We start from the raw sequence: 16,131 nt of genomic DNA, 5'->3' as shown, positions 1-16,131 counted from the left end.
TATTTGCAAGAATGATTACAGTGCCTTGCAGCAGACAGTTATGAGTTGTTGGGCTTTTCCAGAGTCTTGCTGCCAGATCTGTGACTGAGCTGTTAATTGAAACATAATAATCAAAATACCCTGATAACTTAGGCAGTTCCAAGGGTTTCATGAGGCATTGTCCGATGTCCGATGAAACAACAGTGATGTGAATTGTAATATAAATAAGGTTTTACTTCAGAGTAAAACCAGCTGTAACATAAACTCTAAATGAAATGTTTAGTAGGTTCATTACATTGCTAATGATTTTTTTTTACCGATTTAGTAGTTTTTATAATTTGAATGTTTCTATAAAGATATATGTTAATAAAGATTTATTAAAAAATTTACAAGTGTTGAGCATTAATTCTCAAACTTTTTTGCCATCTACCCACATTGAGACATTGAGAATCAAACATTTTCTAGCGCCCTCTTACTTTTTTTGTTCTGTTTAGCCTCTGCAACCACCGTAAGGTATTACTTCAGAGGATGAATGAGAATGATAAGTATGAATGTAAATGAAGTGTAATCTTGTACAGTCTCAAGTTTACCATTCCTGAGATGTGTGGTTAATTGAAACCCAACCACCAAAGAACACTGATATCCACGATCTAGTATTCAAATCTGTATTAAAGTAACTGCCTCTGCTAGGATTTGAACCTTAGAACTCTCGATTTAAAAATCATTTGCGATGACAAGTTCACCACTAGATCAACCTGGTGGGTTTTTCTAGTCCCCCCTAAAATGTTTAAACTTACCATCTGTTTAAAATAGTAATTTCAGTTCAGAAAAATTGTCTTAACCTTTTAAACAATTTTAATGCAGTTTACTGAAAAATTTTCATTTCCCTCATGCGGTGGATCAAACACAAAGAAAAACCTTCAAATTTTTAAAACTTTTTTCTCACTGATTTTTTTTTTTTAATTTGATGATTTTTACTATCAAAAAGGCTTTGCAAGCTTTATTATTTTTTTTATTTGTCTAAGCCTCTTGGTTGCAAAGTTAAAGTGGTTTGAATACAATCATTTTTTATCATAAAATATAGGTGTCCCTTTAATTGTTTGTACTAGTGTAGGTATTTAATTTTAGTTTGAAATATCAGGAAAACATCATTTTTGCCTTTTTTTTTTTTTAATCGGCCATCGCCTTCCTATACTGTCTGAATGCCTCCAATTTTCTGTGGGTCTTCTACTGCCCCCCCTGAAGGTCTCCAGCACCCGCAAGGGGGGGCATTATCACCCACTTTGGGAACAAATGATGTAGAGCAACATTCTCATTCAAATTGCAACATCAAATATAGTTATTCCATATTTTATAAGAGAATTTTCATTTCAAATAAATGCACTCACTGAGAAATTTTATTCCCTTTCATAAAATATTAAAAACACATTTTTACCTAAAAAAAAAAAAAACTATGTTATTTTCAATTCTAATAATTCTGAGGCTATCAGTGTAAGTTGTTCTGTAAATCCTAGAAGTATAAAAGGAGTGCTCTGAGTAAAATTTATTGGATAGTGACTAGTCCCTTTCTATCAGAACTATACACCATTTATTGGATGGAGTATTAATCAGATATAATGTATAATACTCTGTATTCCTGTATCATGTTGAAACTTATATTAGCCACATTCATGACCATTAAGACTTTATACAAGAAACTATTATAAGGAATCACAAAAGATTGTTGAATTGTCGTAAGAAGTATTTTGTTCCATTTTCTAAACAAATTATGAAATTATCAATCTAGTAATTTCAGCAAAAGAAAGAGATGACAAAATAGATTCGTAGATTATTTCTTTGTGAGAGAATAGATATTACTATGAATAATAAGGTTAGAGTGAATAAATTTTAAATGAAACAAAGAAAAAAGAGTTTTGTAATAAAATCTCAACTTACTGGGTAATTTCTTAATATATCTAAAATTACCTAATTCTATTATTAAAGGAAGTTAAAACGACAACAGTTTTGGGGAAGAAAAAAACCAGAATTTATTGAGTCTGTGCAGGAATTGTAGCAAGTGATGTGGAAAGAAAATAACTGTAAATCATTCATTACACATAATTACCAAATTTTCAGTTTTTTTTGTAAGTGTAGAAAATTTCCAAAATTAAAATTTTTACTATTTCAGTGATTATTTCTAAATAAAATACCTTGGTTTCTCTGAAAGAAGAAAATATCTTTTATGAATCATCATTTTCATTGTAATCTGTTAAAATAATATTAAAGCCTACCGGTAGTAATAAGTGAAGTGCTAATTGTAGTTTCTTAAATATGCATTTTCTAATTTTAAGTTTTATTACTTTTTTACAACTTATTTTGGATTAATATTAAATTATTGAACATAAATTTGTTCAAGTTAAATTGATAAAATATCCAAAATGTTATATCTGAAAAGTTGGCAAATGTGTAATTGGCATAAGAATACATCTGATGATTTACAGTTCGTTTTAGAATTAATATGATTATTTTTTTTGTGTTCTATTTGTTACTATTTTCAATAGTGTCTAACCTGTTATTATTTATATCATACATTTTATTTACATTTCATGCTGACTTATTTATTATTGTTTGATTTTTGTTGCAGATATTGTTTGTATTATATGTTATTAGTATCAACAACATGGTGTTTGTATTTAATATATAATAGCATATACAAAAATAATTCTACCGACCATTTAATATTTAATAGTAATAATAATAATGACATGCATAACCACTTTAATAATTCATTTAACTATTTAAATACTTTTTTTATTTTTAAAATAAATATTATTGAAAATTATATTTTCTTTATTTTACTCTTCAGTTTATTTTCATTAATTACTATATTTATTCTTTTAATAACTAGATCAACATATTATAAAAAGTATCAGTTGTTAATATCCATCGTAACTTGTGTTATAATGTTTACTCTATCATTATTATTTGTCATTAATGATAGATTATCAATAATAAGTTTATCTGGTCATTTTTTATTATTTTTACAAATTTTGATATTGATTTATACCGTTATACCTTTACCATTATACATGTATATTATCTTAACTGTTATTTATACATTACTATTTGATTATTTTTCACAATGGTCGTCTCTTTCATCATCTGGTTTTATTAGATTTTTATATTACATTTCTATTCACTTAATTGGTTTTCATATATTGGTAATGACAAGTGTGCGTATGCGTGGTACTTTTATGAAGGTTGGCCAATCGTTACTTGTTAGAAGGCAACTAGAACTAGAGAAACAACTTAAGGAAAAAATGATTCATTCAGTAAGTAACTTTTCTGTTTTCTTTTTATCTAACATTAACAAAATTACTTATCTACTTTGTGGATAGTTGTATCATGTTCTGTCAACTCCCAATTGTCCTCTTTGGGTAATAACCCAAAGAGGATCATGGATAATCCAAAATCATAGCAAAATCGCAGTGGATCCAAAAATTAATATTTAATAAAGTAATATGTGTTAAAATGACCTAATTCCTTACTGGAGTTCAGTATTTACATGCACTATTATATTAAGGTATAACAGTAAATAATAAAATAAAATACAGTACTTTCATTACACTGCACTATCATATACCTGTTAAAGCAATATCCAGATGTTTATTCTAAATACATATTAACATATAACAAATTTTCAGTATCACTAATACTGTACACCGATTGCAGTTGCAGTAGTGTATATACTATGTAATGCATTCATTAAAACTAGAGTAGCTAAGGAGAAAAAAATACATAAGACATTAAAAAAAAATAATAAATTGTTTATTTTACTTTTCCAGATTTTTTTTTTTTTTAAATAAGATGCAATTGATTGTTGTTTTTAGTGATTGAAAACACTTTCTTTTAATTGAAATTCGTAGTTTGTGTAGCATTATAATATTGCACAATGAACTATTGTCCTATCATACCCACAGTGAACTATATTACAACTATATTATCATATTCAGAACAAGCACAAATTTAAGTAGCAAATGAATGAAGGAGTAAAACCTATCACAGAATGATGAAAAAACTTGTAAAAGTTTTTAACACTTTAAAAGTAAAACACTTGTAAAAGTTGTAAAACTTTTTACAACTTTATTATTTTCCAAGTGTCATCACAGTTAAACTGCTTGTGAATAAGAAGGAGTTGACTGTATTATTATATCATATTATATTTTCATTGTAAATAATGTATTCTAGTTATTTATTTAGCTAAGTTATTTGGCTTCTGATTTTATTTTTTTATGACAAGAAATAAATTTTATAATAAATGAAAAATGATGTCTGCTCAGAATTCAAACCCAGAATTTCTGGATGAAATGTTGAGACAAGAATTATAATTTGATTTATACAAGTAGCTTTAGTATTAACGATGGTATAATCAATTTTCCTTTCATTCTTACACTTTAGTATCTTGCCAGCAAGATTAACACCACCTCTCTTTATCGCCTTGTTTGGTACTTTTTATTTTTCACATACATTTATTTTGCTCTATCGTTTGTTCACTCTCACCTACAGTATTGCTCTATTTGATTTTTTTAACATCTTATCAATAGGCTACATCTCTCTGTTTTTAAAATTTTGTTATGTATGCGAGTGAGTACCACCATTGAGCTAGTAGTGAGTCTTCCAAGCTTAATCTGTTACAGAAAGCTTCTACTTCATCAGCTAGAAAAGATGCAACAATATCTTTATCAACTTTGTGAAGAAAAGTATGGTATTAAATTTTGAGTTATGAAAAGTACACAAATACCATTCATGTAATTTGTGGTTTCCTTATATACACAGTGCAATTATTTTATCATGTACATCATGATAGTAAACATTATAATTCCACTATGGACTATAATCCAGAGATACATTTAATTTGATTCATGGAATTATGGATAACTAGTATTGGTTTACAGGAAGTGTTGGAAATGCCCACCATTTTCCTGAAGGCAGGTCCAAACTCTTCTCACCATATTTTTTGACACCCTTTGTAGGACATCAGGGCTAATGGGATTCATCTCTGCAGTAATGGCTCACTCTTGTAGAGAACATGGGATTGTTCATTATATGCATCCTTTCAGAAAAACTCCAGAGAAAGAAATCTGGTGACAAAAAGTCTGGGGAATTAGGGCGCTCCCAGATCTTTTGAGATCATGCGATTACCAATCATTTCTTCCAAAATGTACATGGTGTTTTTGGATGTATGGCAGGTTGCCCCGTCTTGTAGGTAACAATAACATTCATCAGATCAGGGCGAAGAAAGCTATAAATTGCATACTTATATCCTGGTATGCCAGACTGTCAAGCATTTTCTAAAAAAAAAAATTAAACCCACAATTTGTCATCTAGAAATAGGCACACCAAACCCATACCTTTTGTTAGAGCAGCCGTGATTCACATAAGATGTGTGGATTTTGGGTTGACATATATCTGTTCTGACGATTGATGTGACTGCTAAGGTGAAAATGCACCTCATCACTAAAAAAACACATTATTCAGTATGTCCATCTTATTACTTTCTGCCTGGTTAATAAAACAGTGCCAGTACCTTATTCTTTTAACAGTGCCTAGGGGATGTCAGTTCCTGTACACGTGTATTCACTATGCATGTAGACCTAATTTCTTTGTGGACTTTTGTGCACCCTGTACGATATTCCTGTCTGCGATAATAATCTATGCAAACTTTTCCATGGAGACCGTTCAAAAATGCACAGACTTCTTCCAATTTCCCTTTTGTCAGTACTGAAGCAGGCATATTCTTGTCAGCAGCACTCCTGGTCTCTCGAAAGTGACTGATGAGTTTTGTTACTGTTGAATTGTTTAGGACAGGTGCATCTGAAAATCTAACACAAAATTGTTTTTTAACATAGTGATATGAATTGCTTCCAAATTACACTTCAATAATAAATACCTGCTGTGCTATTGAAAACGCAATGGTTATTCACAAGGAACATGGTACACTACACCACATGCTCTGCAATCACCAAAACCATGATATATATATATATATATATATATATATTGTATTTTTATAATCAAACACCAACTTGAACAACCCAAGTACAGAATTACAAAGTATATTAAATGACACGTTCCTTATTTTTTTTTTTAATCTGGCCAACCAATTTATTAATAGCTTATTAGTTCTTATTAATAACAAACATACAGAGTATCTGATATTCGGACAAATTTGGAAATAGTGGAAATCAAGAAATTTAATTTAATTAATAATAATAAAAGTTTGCACATTTTGGAGAGATTTTATATATATAAATACAAAAGAATTTCCAACTTGATCAACTTTCAGACAAAATATGAAGATGACACTCTTATAAAAGCGGCAACAGATAACAGCACATTTTAAAATAAAAATAGATGTAATCATAATGTATATAAATAATTTAATTCAAATTCACTCAGTAATGTAACATTGGCTTGGTAGGTTACATAGTATAAATTTTCTACTTATTTTATTTTATTTTAAAATTTAATTTTTAATTATGACATCATATTTATATATATGTAGTTATTTTATTTAATTGACTTCATATGTTTTTGTGTGTAATTCTAATTTTAAAAAAAACTTTTATGTTTGATATGTAATTTTTTATAAATGTCTTATATACAACTGATGATGCGGAATCCGTGAAAGTGCTTTTGGAATAAAAAAAATAAATTAAAGTGTCATTTCATTTACTTTGTAATTCCGTACTTGGGTTATTCAAGTTGGTTTTTGATTATAAAAATACAATATATTGGGTTCAGAGGAATATGGGTCTTATAAGTATAGACTTAAAAAAATCATACATATATTTATTTTTTGGCCTATGTATAAAATTTTGAGGCTCAAAACTACTTGATCAGTTTCATTGAACATTAGATATATTGTTGTGTATCTGAAATTTTGCATGTGAAGATTGGTTGAGAGTTTTCTTGAATTATTCTCAATTTAAGGTCGAAAAAATTGAGTGGGGGCAAGTTAGAAGCATGATTTGTTATAATGCTGTAAGTTGGAACATTAATGTTCCTTTATATGCGGTATCTATTGTTAGCAATATTGACTGGCATATTCAGGTAGCATTACCCACTTTGAGGGTCATAATGACTGCGTATATGTTTGAGCGGAGCAAAATAAAACAATGAAAAGTCGGTTTTATTGTTAATAAATGATTTATAAGTTGAAGTAATCCTTGATTCATAAGCTGACGTTATTTAGGTTACCACCTATTTAACTCATCAATAATAAAGATTACTGTTATTGTAGATAATATAATTTTCTGTAAATCATCTTTTTATTTATATGGACTGGTAGAAGTTTGGATGTAAAGTTTAATTTATGTTGATGGAGGTAATGCTAATTATTCCTCACTCAATAATGATAATAACAATTTTATTTCTGAATTTTTCTATTTATCTTTATTTTCTACTAAGTTCCAATTTTTAACATTCAAGTATTTGACATTGTAATGTAATCCTGATTTATGGGTTTATCATGGATTCCCAATCATCAATGTATATATATATATATATATATATATATATATATATATTATAATTAATATGTGTTTATTAAAATCACAACTACTTGCTTCAAATTTAAAATTGTAGTTAAAATGTCATTGAAATTTATTGCAATAATGTAACATTAGATATGCTGGGTAATCAAATTTTTCAGTGTATATTAAGCGTTAATAAAAAAATAACAAAGAAATGTATGTAAATGCATATTTTATTGTTGAACAGAGCATTCAGAAAGTTTTGTTTACAACACTAACTTGAAACATTTTCCACATGAACACTTTTGTGGTGCATAAAATGTCTAGATGATATCCAATTTCTGGAGTTCAATATCTGGATATCCAATATCTGGAGTTATTCCATTAATTTTTCCTTCGATTCTTTTTTTTAGTTCAATATTGATAACTTTAATTGGGTACACCCTGTCTTTTACAAACCCCCAAAGAAAGAAATCAAGTACTGTATCGCCAGGGGATTGAGATGGCCAGGGAATTAGTCCATCGCGGCCAATCCAACATTGAGGAAATTATTCATGTAGGTAGTCCCTGATATGTAAACTCCACCCCAATGAGGTGGATCTTGTTGGATGTTAACATTGAATTGTCAATGTTAAATTTATGTGAGATGGTAGCCACTGGGCACAGGATCAATACTGTAAGGAGGATGATAAAAAATCTCCCATCATAACTTTTTAATTATATGTAGAATTTTTGTTTAATACTAAGCCTTGAAACTGTCTTCAGTTTTATGTGGGTATAAAATTTTAATTATCACTTATCTATAAAAAAAAGCTTTTTCTATTGTTTGCATTCAAAAAGATGTGTCTTGCAGTATTTTTTGTGCTGATTTCAAATTTGCAAACCAAAATTGAATTGATGACAAGGTTTTTAGTAAACACAGATTTAAAGTAACTTGATTTTTTTTAATGATATTTTAGTATGATATAAAGTTAATCTAATATTTGCTTTTCTTTGATTTTCTCCTGTATTCAGCCTTTGTTTATGATTTTTTCAGTCTCCAGCAGTAATTGGCAAATATATTTGGTCTCCATTTCCATGGTAGCATGTTTCCATCAATGATACATCCTACTGAAAGCATTCACCTTGTTCATCACTTACATCACCATAGTTATATGGAAAAAGATCTAAATATGAATGCAGCGTTTGTACTTTTAGAAACTTATTCCATGCCAGTTTTCAAGAAGTTCACTCACCAATTCTACATAATTCTCAAACTTTTTTCCCAGCCAAAAAGAAAAAAATTTAACAGTATTTTAAAATAGTACCCATGCTTCTTAGATTCATTCAAAGTCTTAATCCTTCATTAGCTTATATATCTGTAGTTCAACATAAATTTCTTCTTTGATTTTTGCCTCATTGATTCTGGGAAAGTCTTTTAACATATGAGAAACCTTGTCTGTTATGATCCATAGTTTTCACAAAATTTTTCATCAAACAAAGTTATATGTATGATGGTGGAAGTTAAACATTCTTTATTTGTTCACAAGAGCTTTACAAATAACATTTTTCTGCCCAGCTACATGTGTTTATCTCTTCAGCCAGTCTGGTCACTTCTCCAAATTACTCCGCTCCAAATCATTTATATTTCATTATTCATATAATCTTCAGACATGGATATTTCATTATTAATATACACATTGACCCACAACAAACCTTTATAAGTGTTTAGTCTTAGAGAAAATAAATAATTTTAGCAACTTTTATTTTTTATAAGTAACGGTTACAAAAAAAAAATAAAGCCTTAGGGCAAATTTTGAGGTCACATTTGGATTCATGTCAAATAACATATGGATAAGCCAAAATTATCTGCATAACAAAACTTGCAGATCAGTGTTAACTGCCAAATTTGTAATATTGAAAGTTTTTTTTCAATATTAAGGACTGTATATAAAAAAAATTACATAATATTTTTTTATTACACGTTTAAAGCGTTAGAAATTGTAAAAAAAAAAAATTAATTTGTAAAAGAGCAAATTATTATTACAAGATGTCAAAAGCAATATTTAGAAGTTCCATAAAAGAATATAAAGATGCAGAAGAATAAATTACTATTCAAGTGGTGGCTGTGTGTTAAATTAAAGAACTCACTATCTAATTGTTAAATATATATATTTATTTATATTTTTTTAATTTAAATGCTTATATATGTATTGTTTTAATTTTCAAAATGGTAGGTTATGCCACCAAAAGTAGCTGCATGGTTAATGACAGAAGCTGGTAGTAAAGCAAGTAGAAGAGGAGATTATAGTAATAATGATGGTGAAGATGGCAATGATGAAGATGAGGATGGTAATGGTGGTGGTGACGATGACGATGACGATGATAATGATGATGATGATGATAGTACTAGTAGTGAAGGTGATGAAGAGGAAAGAATCTCTTTCACCACCAAAAGTGGTGATATTAGATCATTATTCAGGCCTTTTAATATGCATCATATGGAGGTACATTTTATTACCACTATTTTTTTCAACTTAAAAATTTTGCTAACATATTTTTATTATATCAATTTATTCATTGTTTATATTATTTTTTAGAATCTTTTTTTTTTCCAGATTCAATGATTTTTTTTTAATATTCTAAACTAACTGTGTGAAACAAAAAATATTATAGACAAATTATGTTGTTCTTTTCAAATAGCTATTTAAAAAGAAAAACTTGATGAATAATGGAGGGAAAATTGAGTGTAAAGTGAAAATAAACCTTCATACCTTGGTGATGTCTGACAGCTGTTATTTATTTCATCTAAATTTATTATATTATTTATTATTATTATTTATAATTATTTTTATATTTATTTGTACGGGATACTGATCTGTCTAAGCTTCAGGAATGTTTCTAGAAAATTTCTAAAATTCATTTTTTCTAAAAAATTATGAGATTCATTACAGTTTCAACTATTAAGATTTCCCTTGATATCATTTGATAAATTTGTACATATAACTAAGGTTAACTATGCTAATAATATTCATCAGATATACAGCTTTTTACTTCCTTGTATGAAGTAAAGGAAGTACTGTAACGTGAAAAATTTCGGTTTTCAGATTTCAATGGAAATATCCATTTTGGCCATCCCTGAATCCATTTTGTCTAGTTTTGGAGTGACATCTGTATGTATGTATTTCGCATAACTCAAAAACAATTAGTCTTAGAATGTTGAAAATTTGTATTTAGGACTGTTATAACATATAGTTGTGCACCTCCCCTTTAGATTGCCATCCACTGGGCCAAAAATGTGTATACAGGCAGACCTCTAAATAAAGCGGGGGCTTCAATTTTGAAACATTTGGATTTTAGACTTTTTCTTAACTGCAGTAATAAGCCCTTGTTGAGTGCTTTTCAACAATATAGCATAAGTGGTACTTATTCATTAGTTTCAGAGTTATAGGCGAATAAAATTTAAATTAATGAGATGTTTGGATCTTAGAAGGGGAAGGCACATCAGTTTGAATTCGACTTCATATACATATATTTTTTAACTTTTTTTTTTTTTTTTTATTTAAATATATTGATTTATTAACCTCAGATTGTAAAAAATTAAAAATAAATAATAATTCAATAATAATACAAAAAAAGATGAAAAAAAAATCAGAAGTTAGTGAAATAAAATTTTATGTATGTTTCATTTTAATTAAAAAATTTTTACAATCAAAGGTTAATGATTATTTATAAATCAATACATTTAAATTTTAAAAAATCTTTTTTAAAAATGTATGTATATGAAGTCGGATTCAAACTGATGTGTGCATGGTTACAGATCCGATACATTCTCACACACCACATATCTACTGTGAAACAAAATTAATATATAAACTAATATAAAATGCTAAGGAAATTTTTAGTAGCAAAAAATGTATAATGTAATTTAATAGGCGTACAAGGACATCATCTGGTGTCCACATCAGATTTTTTTACTAATCCAAAACATTTCCTTATTTCTAAGAATGTTATATTAAATTGTTCAAAAAATGTAATGAAGAACAATGTTAGATAGTAATAATTACTTCCTTTTAACAATTATATTTTCTCTCTATCCTTTCCATACTTAATTTTTTAATTTCTTTAGTATAATTGTGGGGTATAACTGATAGAGAAGAGATTTAAAACCATACACCATAATTTTTTCTGATTGTGGGAGGCCTTGAGCCATACTTTCTGCTTACTTTTAATTATTTTTACTCATTTTTTATGGCTCTCATTAAATATTTTTACTTTGTAAGAAAACTCATTGCTTAAATTAATATTAATATAAACAAAATCATTACTGTTGCTTTTTATGTAACGGACAAATACAACTCTTTTTAGATTGTTAGTACTGTTCTGCAGCTGAACAGCAACATTTTAACTCACAATTTCAACAGTTTTTCTAGCCTAGACTGCTTAAAATTTCTTACCAAATGAATGGCAATAGTACACTTTATCAGCCAAAACAATTGACAAAATGTATAAATTGTAATAATTGTTATGTACCTAAGTAAGAAGTTAAAAGCAGTTAACTTAAGCGGTTTAAGAGAACTTATTCCTATAGCCACGTCTTTTGCTTATGAACTGTTAGCTGAAAAATGAGTCGGCTGCCTCCCTAATAGATTTGGATTTAGTATCCCAATTTTTTTCTTTAAAAAAATATTGTTAATTATTACTGTGTTTGTGGATGTGTGTTTATATTATGAAGAAGTGTAAATTTTCTGTACTTTCAGAATGTTAGTATATTATTTGCTGATATTGTTGGATTTACAAAAATGAGTACAAATAAAACTGCTTCCCAATTAGTTGCCATACTTAATGAATTGTTTGAAAGATTTGATGAACTGTGTATAATAAACTGTTGTGAAAAAATTTCAACTCTTGGTGACTGTTACTATTGTGTTTCTGGATGCCCTGAACCGAGATCAGATCATGCAATTTGTTGTGTTGAAATGGGTTTAAGTAAGTATGTATGTATATTATCATTTACTACATTTTATACTGTTTCTATAATTTAGTTTTAAAGAATAATTTTATACGATTTAAATATTTTTTTATTATTTAGAACTAATGTAAAATTTCAGTTTCTATTAAAAATAATGTGTTTATGTTTGTATCGATAATGCAGTTTAATAAAGAATAAAATATTTTTTCTTAAAAAAGATATTGTTTGTGTAAACATTAAAATTATTTTTTGATCTTTGTCCCGTTAGGTATGATTAATGCAATCTCAGATTTTGAAAGAGTTTCTAATGAAGGAGTTAATATGCGTGTTGGAATACATACTGGCACTGTTTTGTGTGGTATATTGGGTACTAAAAGAGTGAAATTTGATGTGTGGTCCAATGATGTAACATTGGCAAATCGAATGGAATCAACTGGACGACCTGGTCAAGTCCATTTGTCACATACTACTAGACAGTTCCTAGGTGATCAGTATATACTTGAAGAAGGAGAGATCGTTAATGGTAAATTATTCCAATTTTTAATTTTCTCATACAACATGTTCTGTTGTGATTTTTTATGGTAAAAAAACTTGGTTCTCTGTATATTTATTTTTAAGGTTCTCATTTAAAATAAATTTGCTCATATTTGAAATTACTATTTACCGATTGCATTTTTTGTATTAAATTTTACCATTTTTATTTTAATTAGTTGGGTCCAAGATATTGATTTCATTGAAATTAAAAATTAATAAACTTTTGGTTTGTTTGTGGAGAAAGACATGTATTAAACTATTTATTAAATTAAACTTAATTGCCATTTCATGAAATAATCTGTTAGTTAAATGTATCATTGATGCAGTCAGAAAGGTTTGTGGTTTGATTTATTCAAAACAATTTGTATGTCGCTTTTAATTTCATTTATTAATGTCTGTTTTTTAATATCACTAATGGGTTTCTGTCTGAATAGTTTGGTAGTCTGTCTACTTCCGTATACCACGGTTTCCAATGATAGAGAAGGTTGTTTATTTAGAATCCTGTTCTCAGGTAATCGTTATTTCTTACAGAAAACCAATCTTTGTTATGGCAACATTTAAGCTGGTCAGTGCAAAATTGTTGATACAACTTGTTGCCCCTGCTTGGGTAAAATGCCAAAATTTGTTGCAGACAAGTTGATGGACACCTCTTGTCTTGGGGGATATTGAGCTTTCCTCTGCTCAAGATAGTTATTATATATTTCAGTTTCTTCTAGGGCAGAAAAGATATTCCTTCTCACCACTCACCTCTTTCTCTTATCCTGGATACCTTTCTTTTTAAAAGCTTTTATTTAACTCGCTTTAGGAATAATCAAATCTTGCAACTGCTATATCTTTTGATCTATCGTATGGAAATCAATGAAATTTGGTAAAGGTATGTAACTTCGATGACAGTACAGCACTATGGTGTCGGAATTTGATATGACCCGCCCCCATGCGCTATCCATATACTAAATTCATGAATTTAGTTGAAAATTTTCATTTCTCATGAACTATCGTATGAAAATGATTGAAATTTGGTACACGTATGTAACTTCAATGTGTAAAAATAAACATTTTTACTTTTTTAAAAGCTTTTATTTTTAGTCTCAAAAAAAAAAAAAAAAAAAAAAAAAAAATTACAAAAATATATTTGATTATATCTAAAAATTATTTTTTAAAAAAGCTTTATTTAACTAATATTAATATTAACATTAATAAAAAAAGGAAACAAATCAGAAAACCCTCTAAAAAGTTAAAAATAAGAATTAAATCAAATTGAGAATTTTAAACAAAAAAATATAATATATTAACAAATATAGAAATGCACTGAAAAGTAAAAAATAAATTATATAAATATCTAATAAATAACCAATAAATAAAAAATAAATAAATGTAATAATTATTAAATTTTAAAATTAAAAGTAATGAAAATATTTAGTTAAATAAAAGTGTGGCACAGTTTTTATAATTTATTTAAAACAACACAACATTTATTTTTACAACAATTAATCTTTTTATATTATATTTTTTTGTTTAAAATTTTCAATTTGATTTAATTCTTATTTTTTACTTTTTAGAGGGTTTTTCTAATTTGTTTCCTTTTTTTATTAATGTTAATATTAATTAATATTAGTTAAATAAAAGCTTCTTTAAAAAATAATTTTTTATATGTAATCAAATATATTTTTGTAATTTTTTTTGTTTTTTGTATTTTTTTTTTAGCTTATAGAACCATGTTAGGCCAATGCTTAGGATTCCAGAACCTGTAGAAATAGTTTAAAGCATTCCTTTTATTTATGAGTGGCATGATCTGGTCTTAGAGTAAGATACTGTAAAATCGCCCTAATGACTGAAGTGTCAGTCAAATAAATTTAGAACTTTTTGTCTCTAGAATATAAGTAATCTCACTTATTTCATATTTGTACAAAGGAAACAGATATCTGTTCCAGTAAAACCATATAATTTTACTCCTGTTTAATGTATTATGTAAACTATCTTTTACTGTTTGTTTTGTTTAACTAACCTCCTAGTTAAGCAATGAATCTCAATTGGCTGGTTTGATCACAGTTGTTGGTCATTATGAATAATTATTTTAAAATTGAATTTCTTTAAATTCCTTCATTGAAATTACTTTAGCTCTTCTAAGAATACAGTTCAAATTCTGTTATAATGAATATCAGTATAAACAAAATATCCAGTTTAACGAATTTTTCAACATTTTTGTTTGGCCAATCATATACAACCATGTATAAAAAAACCTCATTTTAATGAATGAATCAAACAAAAAAATTCTATATAATGAAACAAATATTTGGAGTTAAATAATTTAAATTAAAAAAAAAATATTATCAGTGGAATTATGGAATGCTATAATGTGAATGACTCATAGGAAGCAGATGTTACCATTGGTTTATCTACTGGCCCTACGACAAGTTTAGAACTCTGAAGTTAGTATATATTTCAGTTAGTTAATAGATCACGTAGGCGCACAGCTTTGAGTTATTTCATTTGTCTATTGTTTGTTGTATTTTAATGTTCCGTATTGTTGTTTTGTGCATCTGTTTTGAGTATCTGTGCTGTGGTTTTCAAAACTGTGTAACTACTTTATCAAAAATTAAGAAAATTGAAAATTTATTTTAATTGTAATTAGAATTCAATTCAAATTAAGGTGGAGAAAAAAATCAGATAAAAAATGGCAGTTTACTGTGAAAGCAAGATTAGAAATTATAACCCACGGGGCTGGTCTAGTGGTGAACGCGTCTTCCCAAATCAGCTGATTTGGTAGTCGAGAGTTCTAGCATTCAAGTCCTAGTAAAGTCTAAATTTTTACACATATTTGAATACTAGATCGTGGATACCAGTGTTCTTTGGTGGTTGGGTTTCAATTAACCACACATCTCAGGAATGGTCGAACTGAGACTGTACAAGACTACACTTCATTTACACTCATACATATCATCCTCATTCATCCTGTGAAGTATTATCTGAAAGGTAGTTGCCGGAGGCTAAACAGGAAAAAGAAAGAAGATTAGAAATTACAAAGAATGTTGATTTGGGTAGGAAAAAAATTGAAGTAGCAAAAGATTTTGTAATAGCTTTGTAATCGACTTTATCAACAATATTAAAAGATTGTAAAAAAATAAAAGATGCATCTTCTAACATAACTGTAGC

At 27.9% G+C, this 16,131-nt stretch overlaps 1 protein-coding gene across 2 annotated transcripts in view; it reads left to right on the top strand.

Annotated features, from left to right (window-relative positions):
- Window positions 1-16,131, top strand: part of Ac13E (Adenylyl cyclase 13E) — a 97,913-nt gene that overhangs the window by 25,981 nt on the left and 55,801 nt on the right. Inside the window, exons 3-7 of one of the 2 annotated variants that reach the window (XM_075355464.1) lie at window positions 2,603-2,709; window positions 2,818-3,290; window positions 9,710-9,979; window positions 12,233-12,461; window positions 12,713-12,967. In XM_075355464.1, coding sequence (XP_075211579.1) covers window positions 2,603-2,709; window positions 2,818-3,290; window positions 9,710-9,979; window positions 12,233-12,461; window positions 12,713-12,967 — 1,334 coding nt within the window. Of the gene's footprint in view, window positions 1-2,602; window positions 2,710-2,817; window positions 3,291-9,709; window positions 9,980-12,232; window positions 12,462-12,712; window positions 12,968-16,131 lie in introns of those variants that run through there. The other variant, XR_012755063.1, reaches the window with a different exon arrangement.

This window comes from Lycorma delicatula, chromosome 2, assembly GCF_047948215.1.
Source record: "Lycorma delicatula isolate Av1 chromosome 2, ASM4794821v1, whole genome shotgun sequence".
Lineage (NCBI taxonomy): Eukaryota > Metazoa > Arthropoda > Insecta > Hemiptera > Fulgoridae > Lycorma > Lycorma delicatula.
The sequence above is the reverse complement of the archived record's forward strand: the minus strand, read 5'-3'. Positions and strand labels throughout refer to the sequence as shown.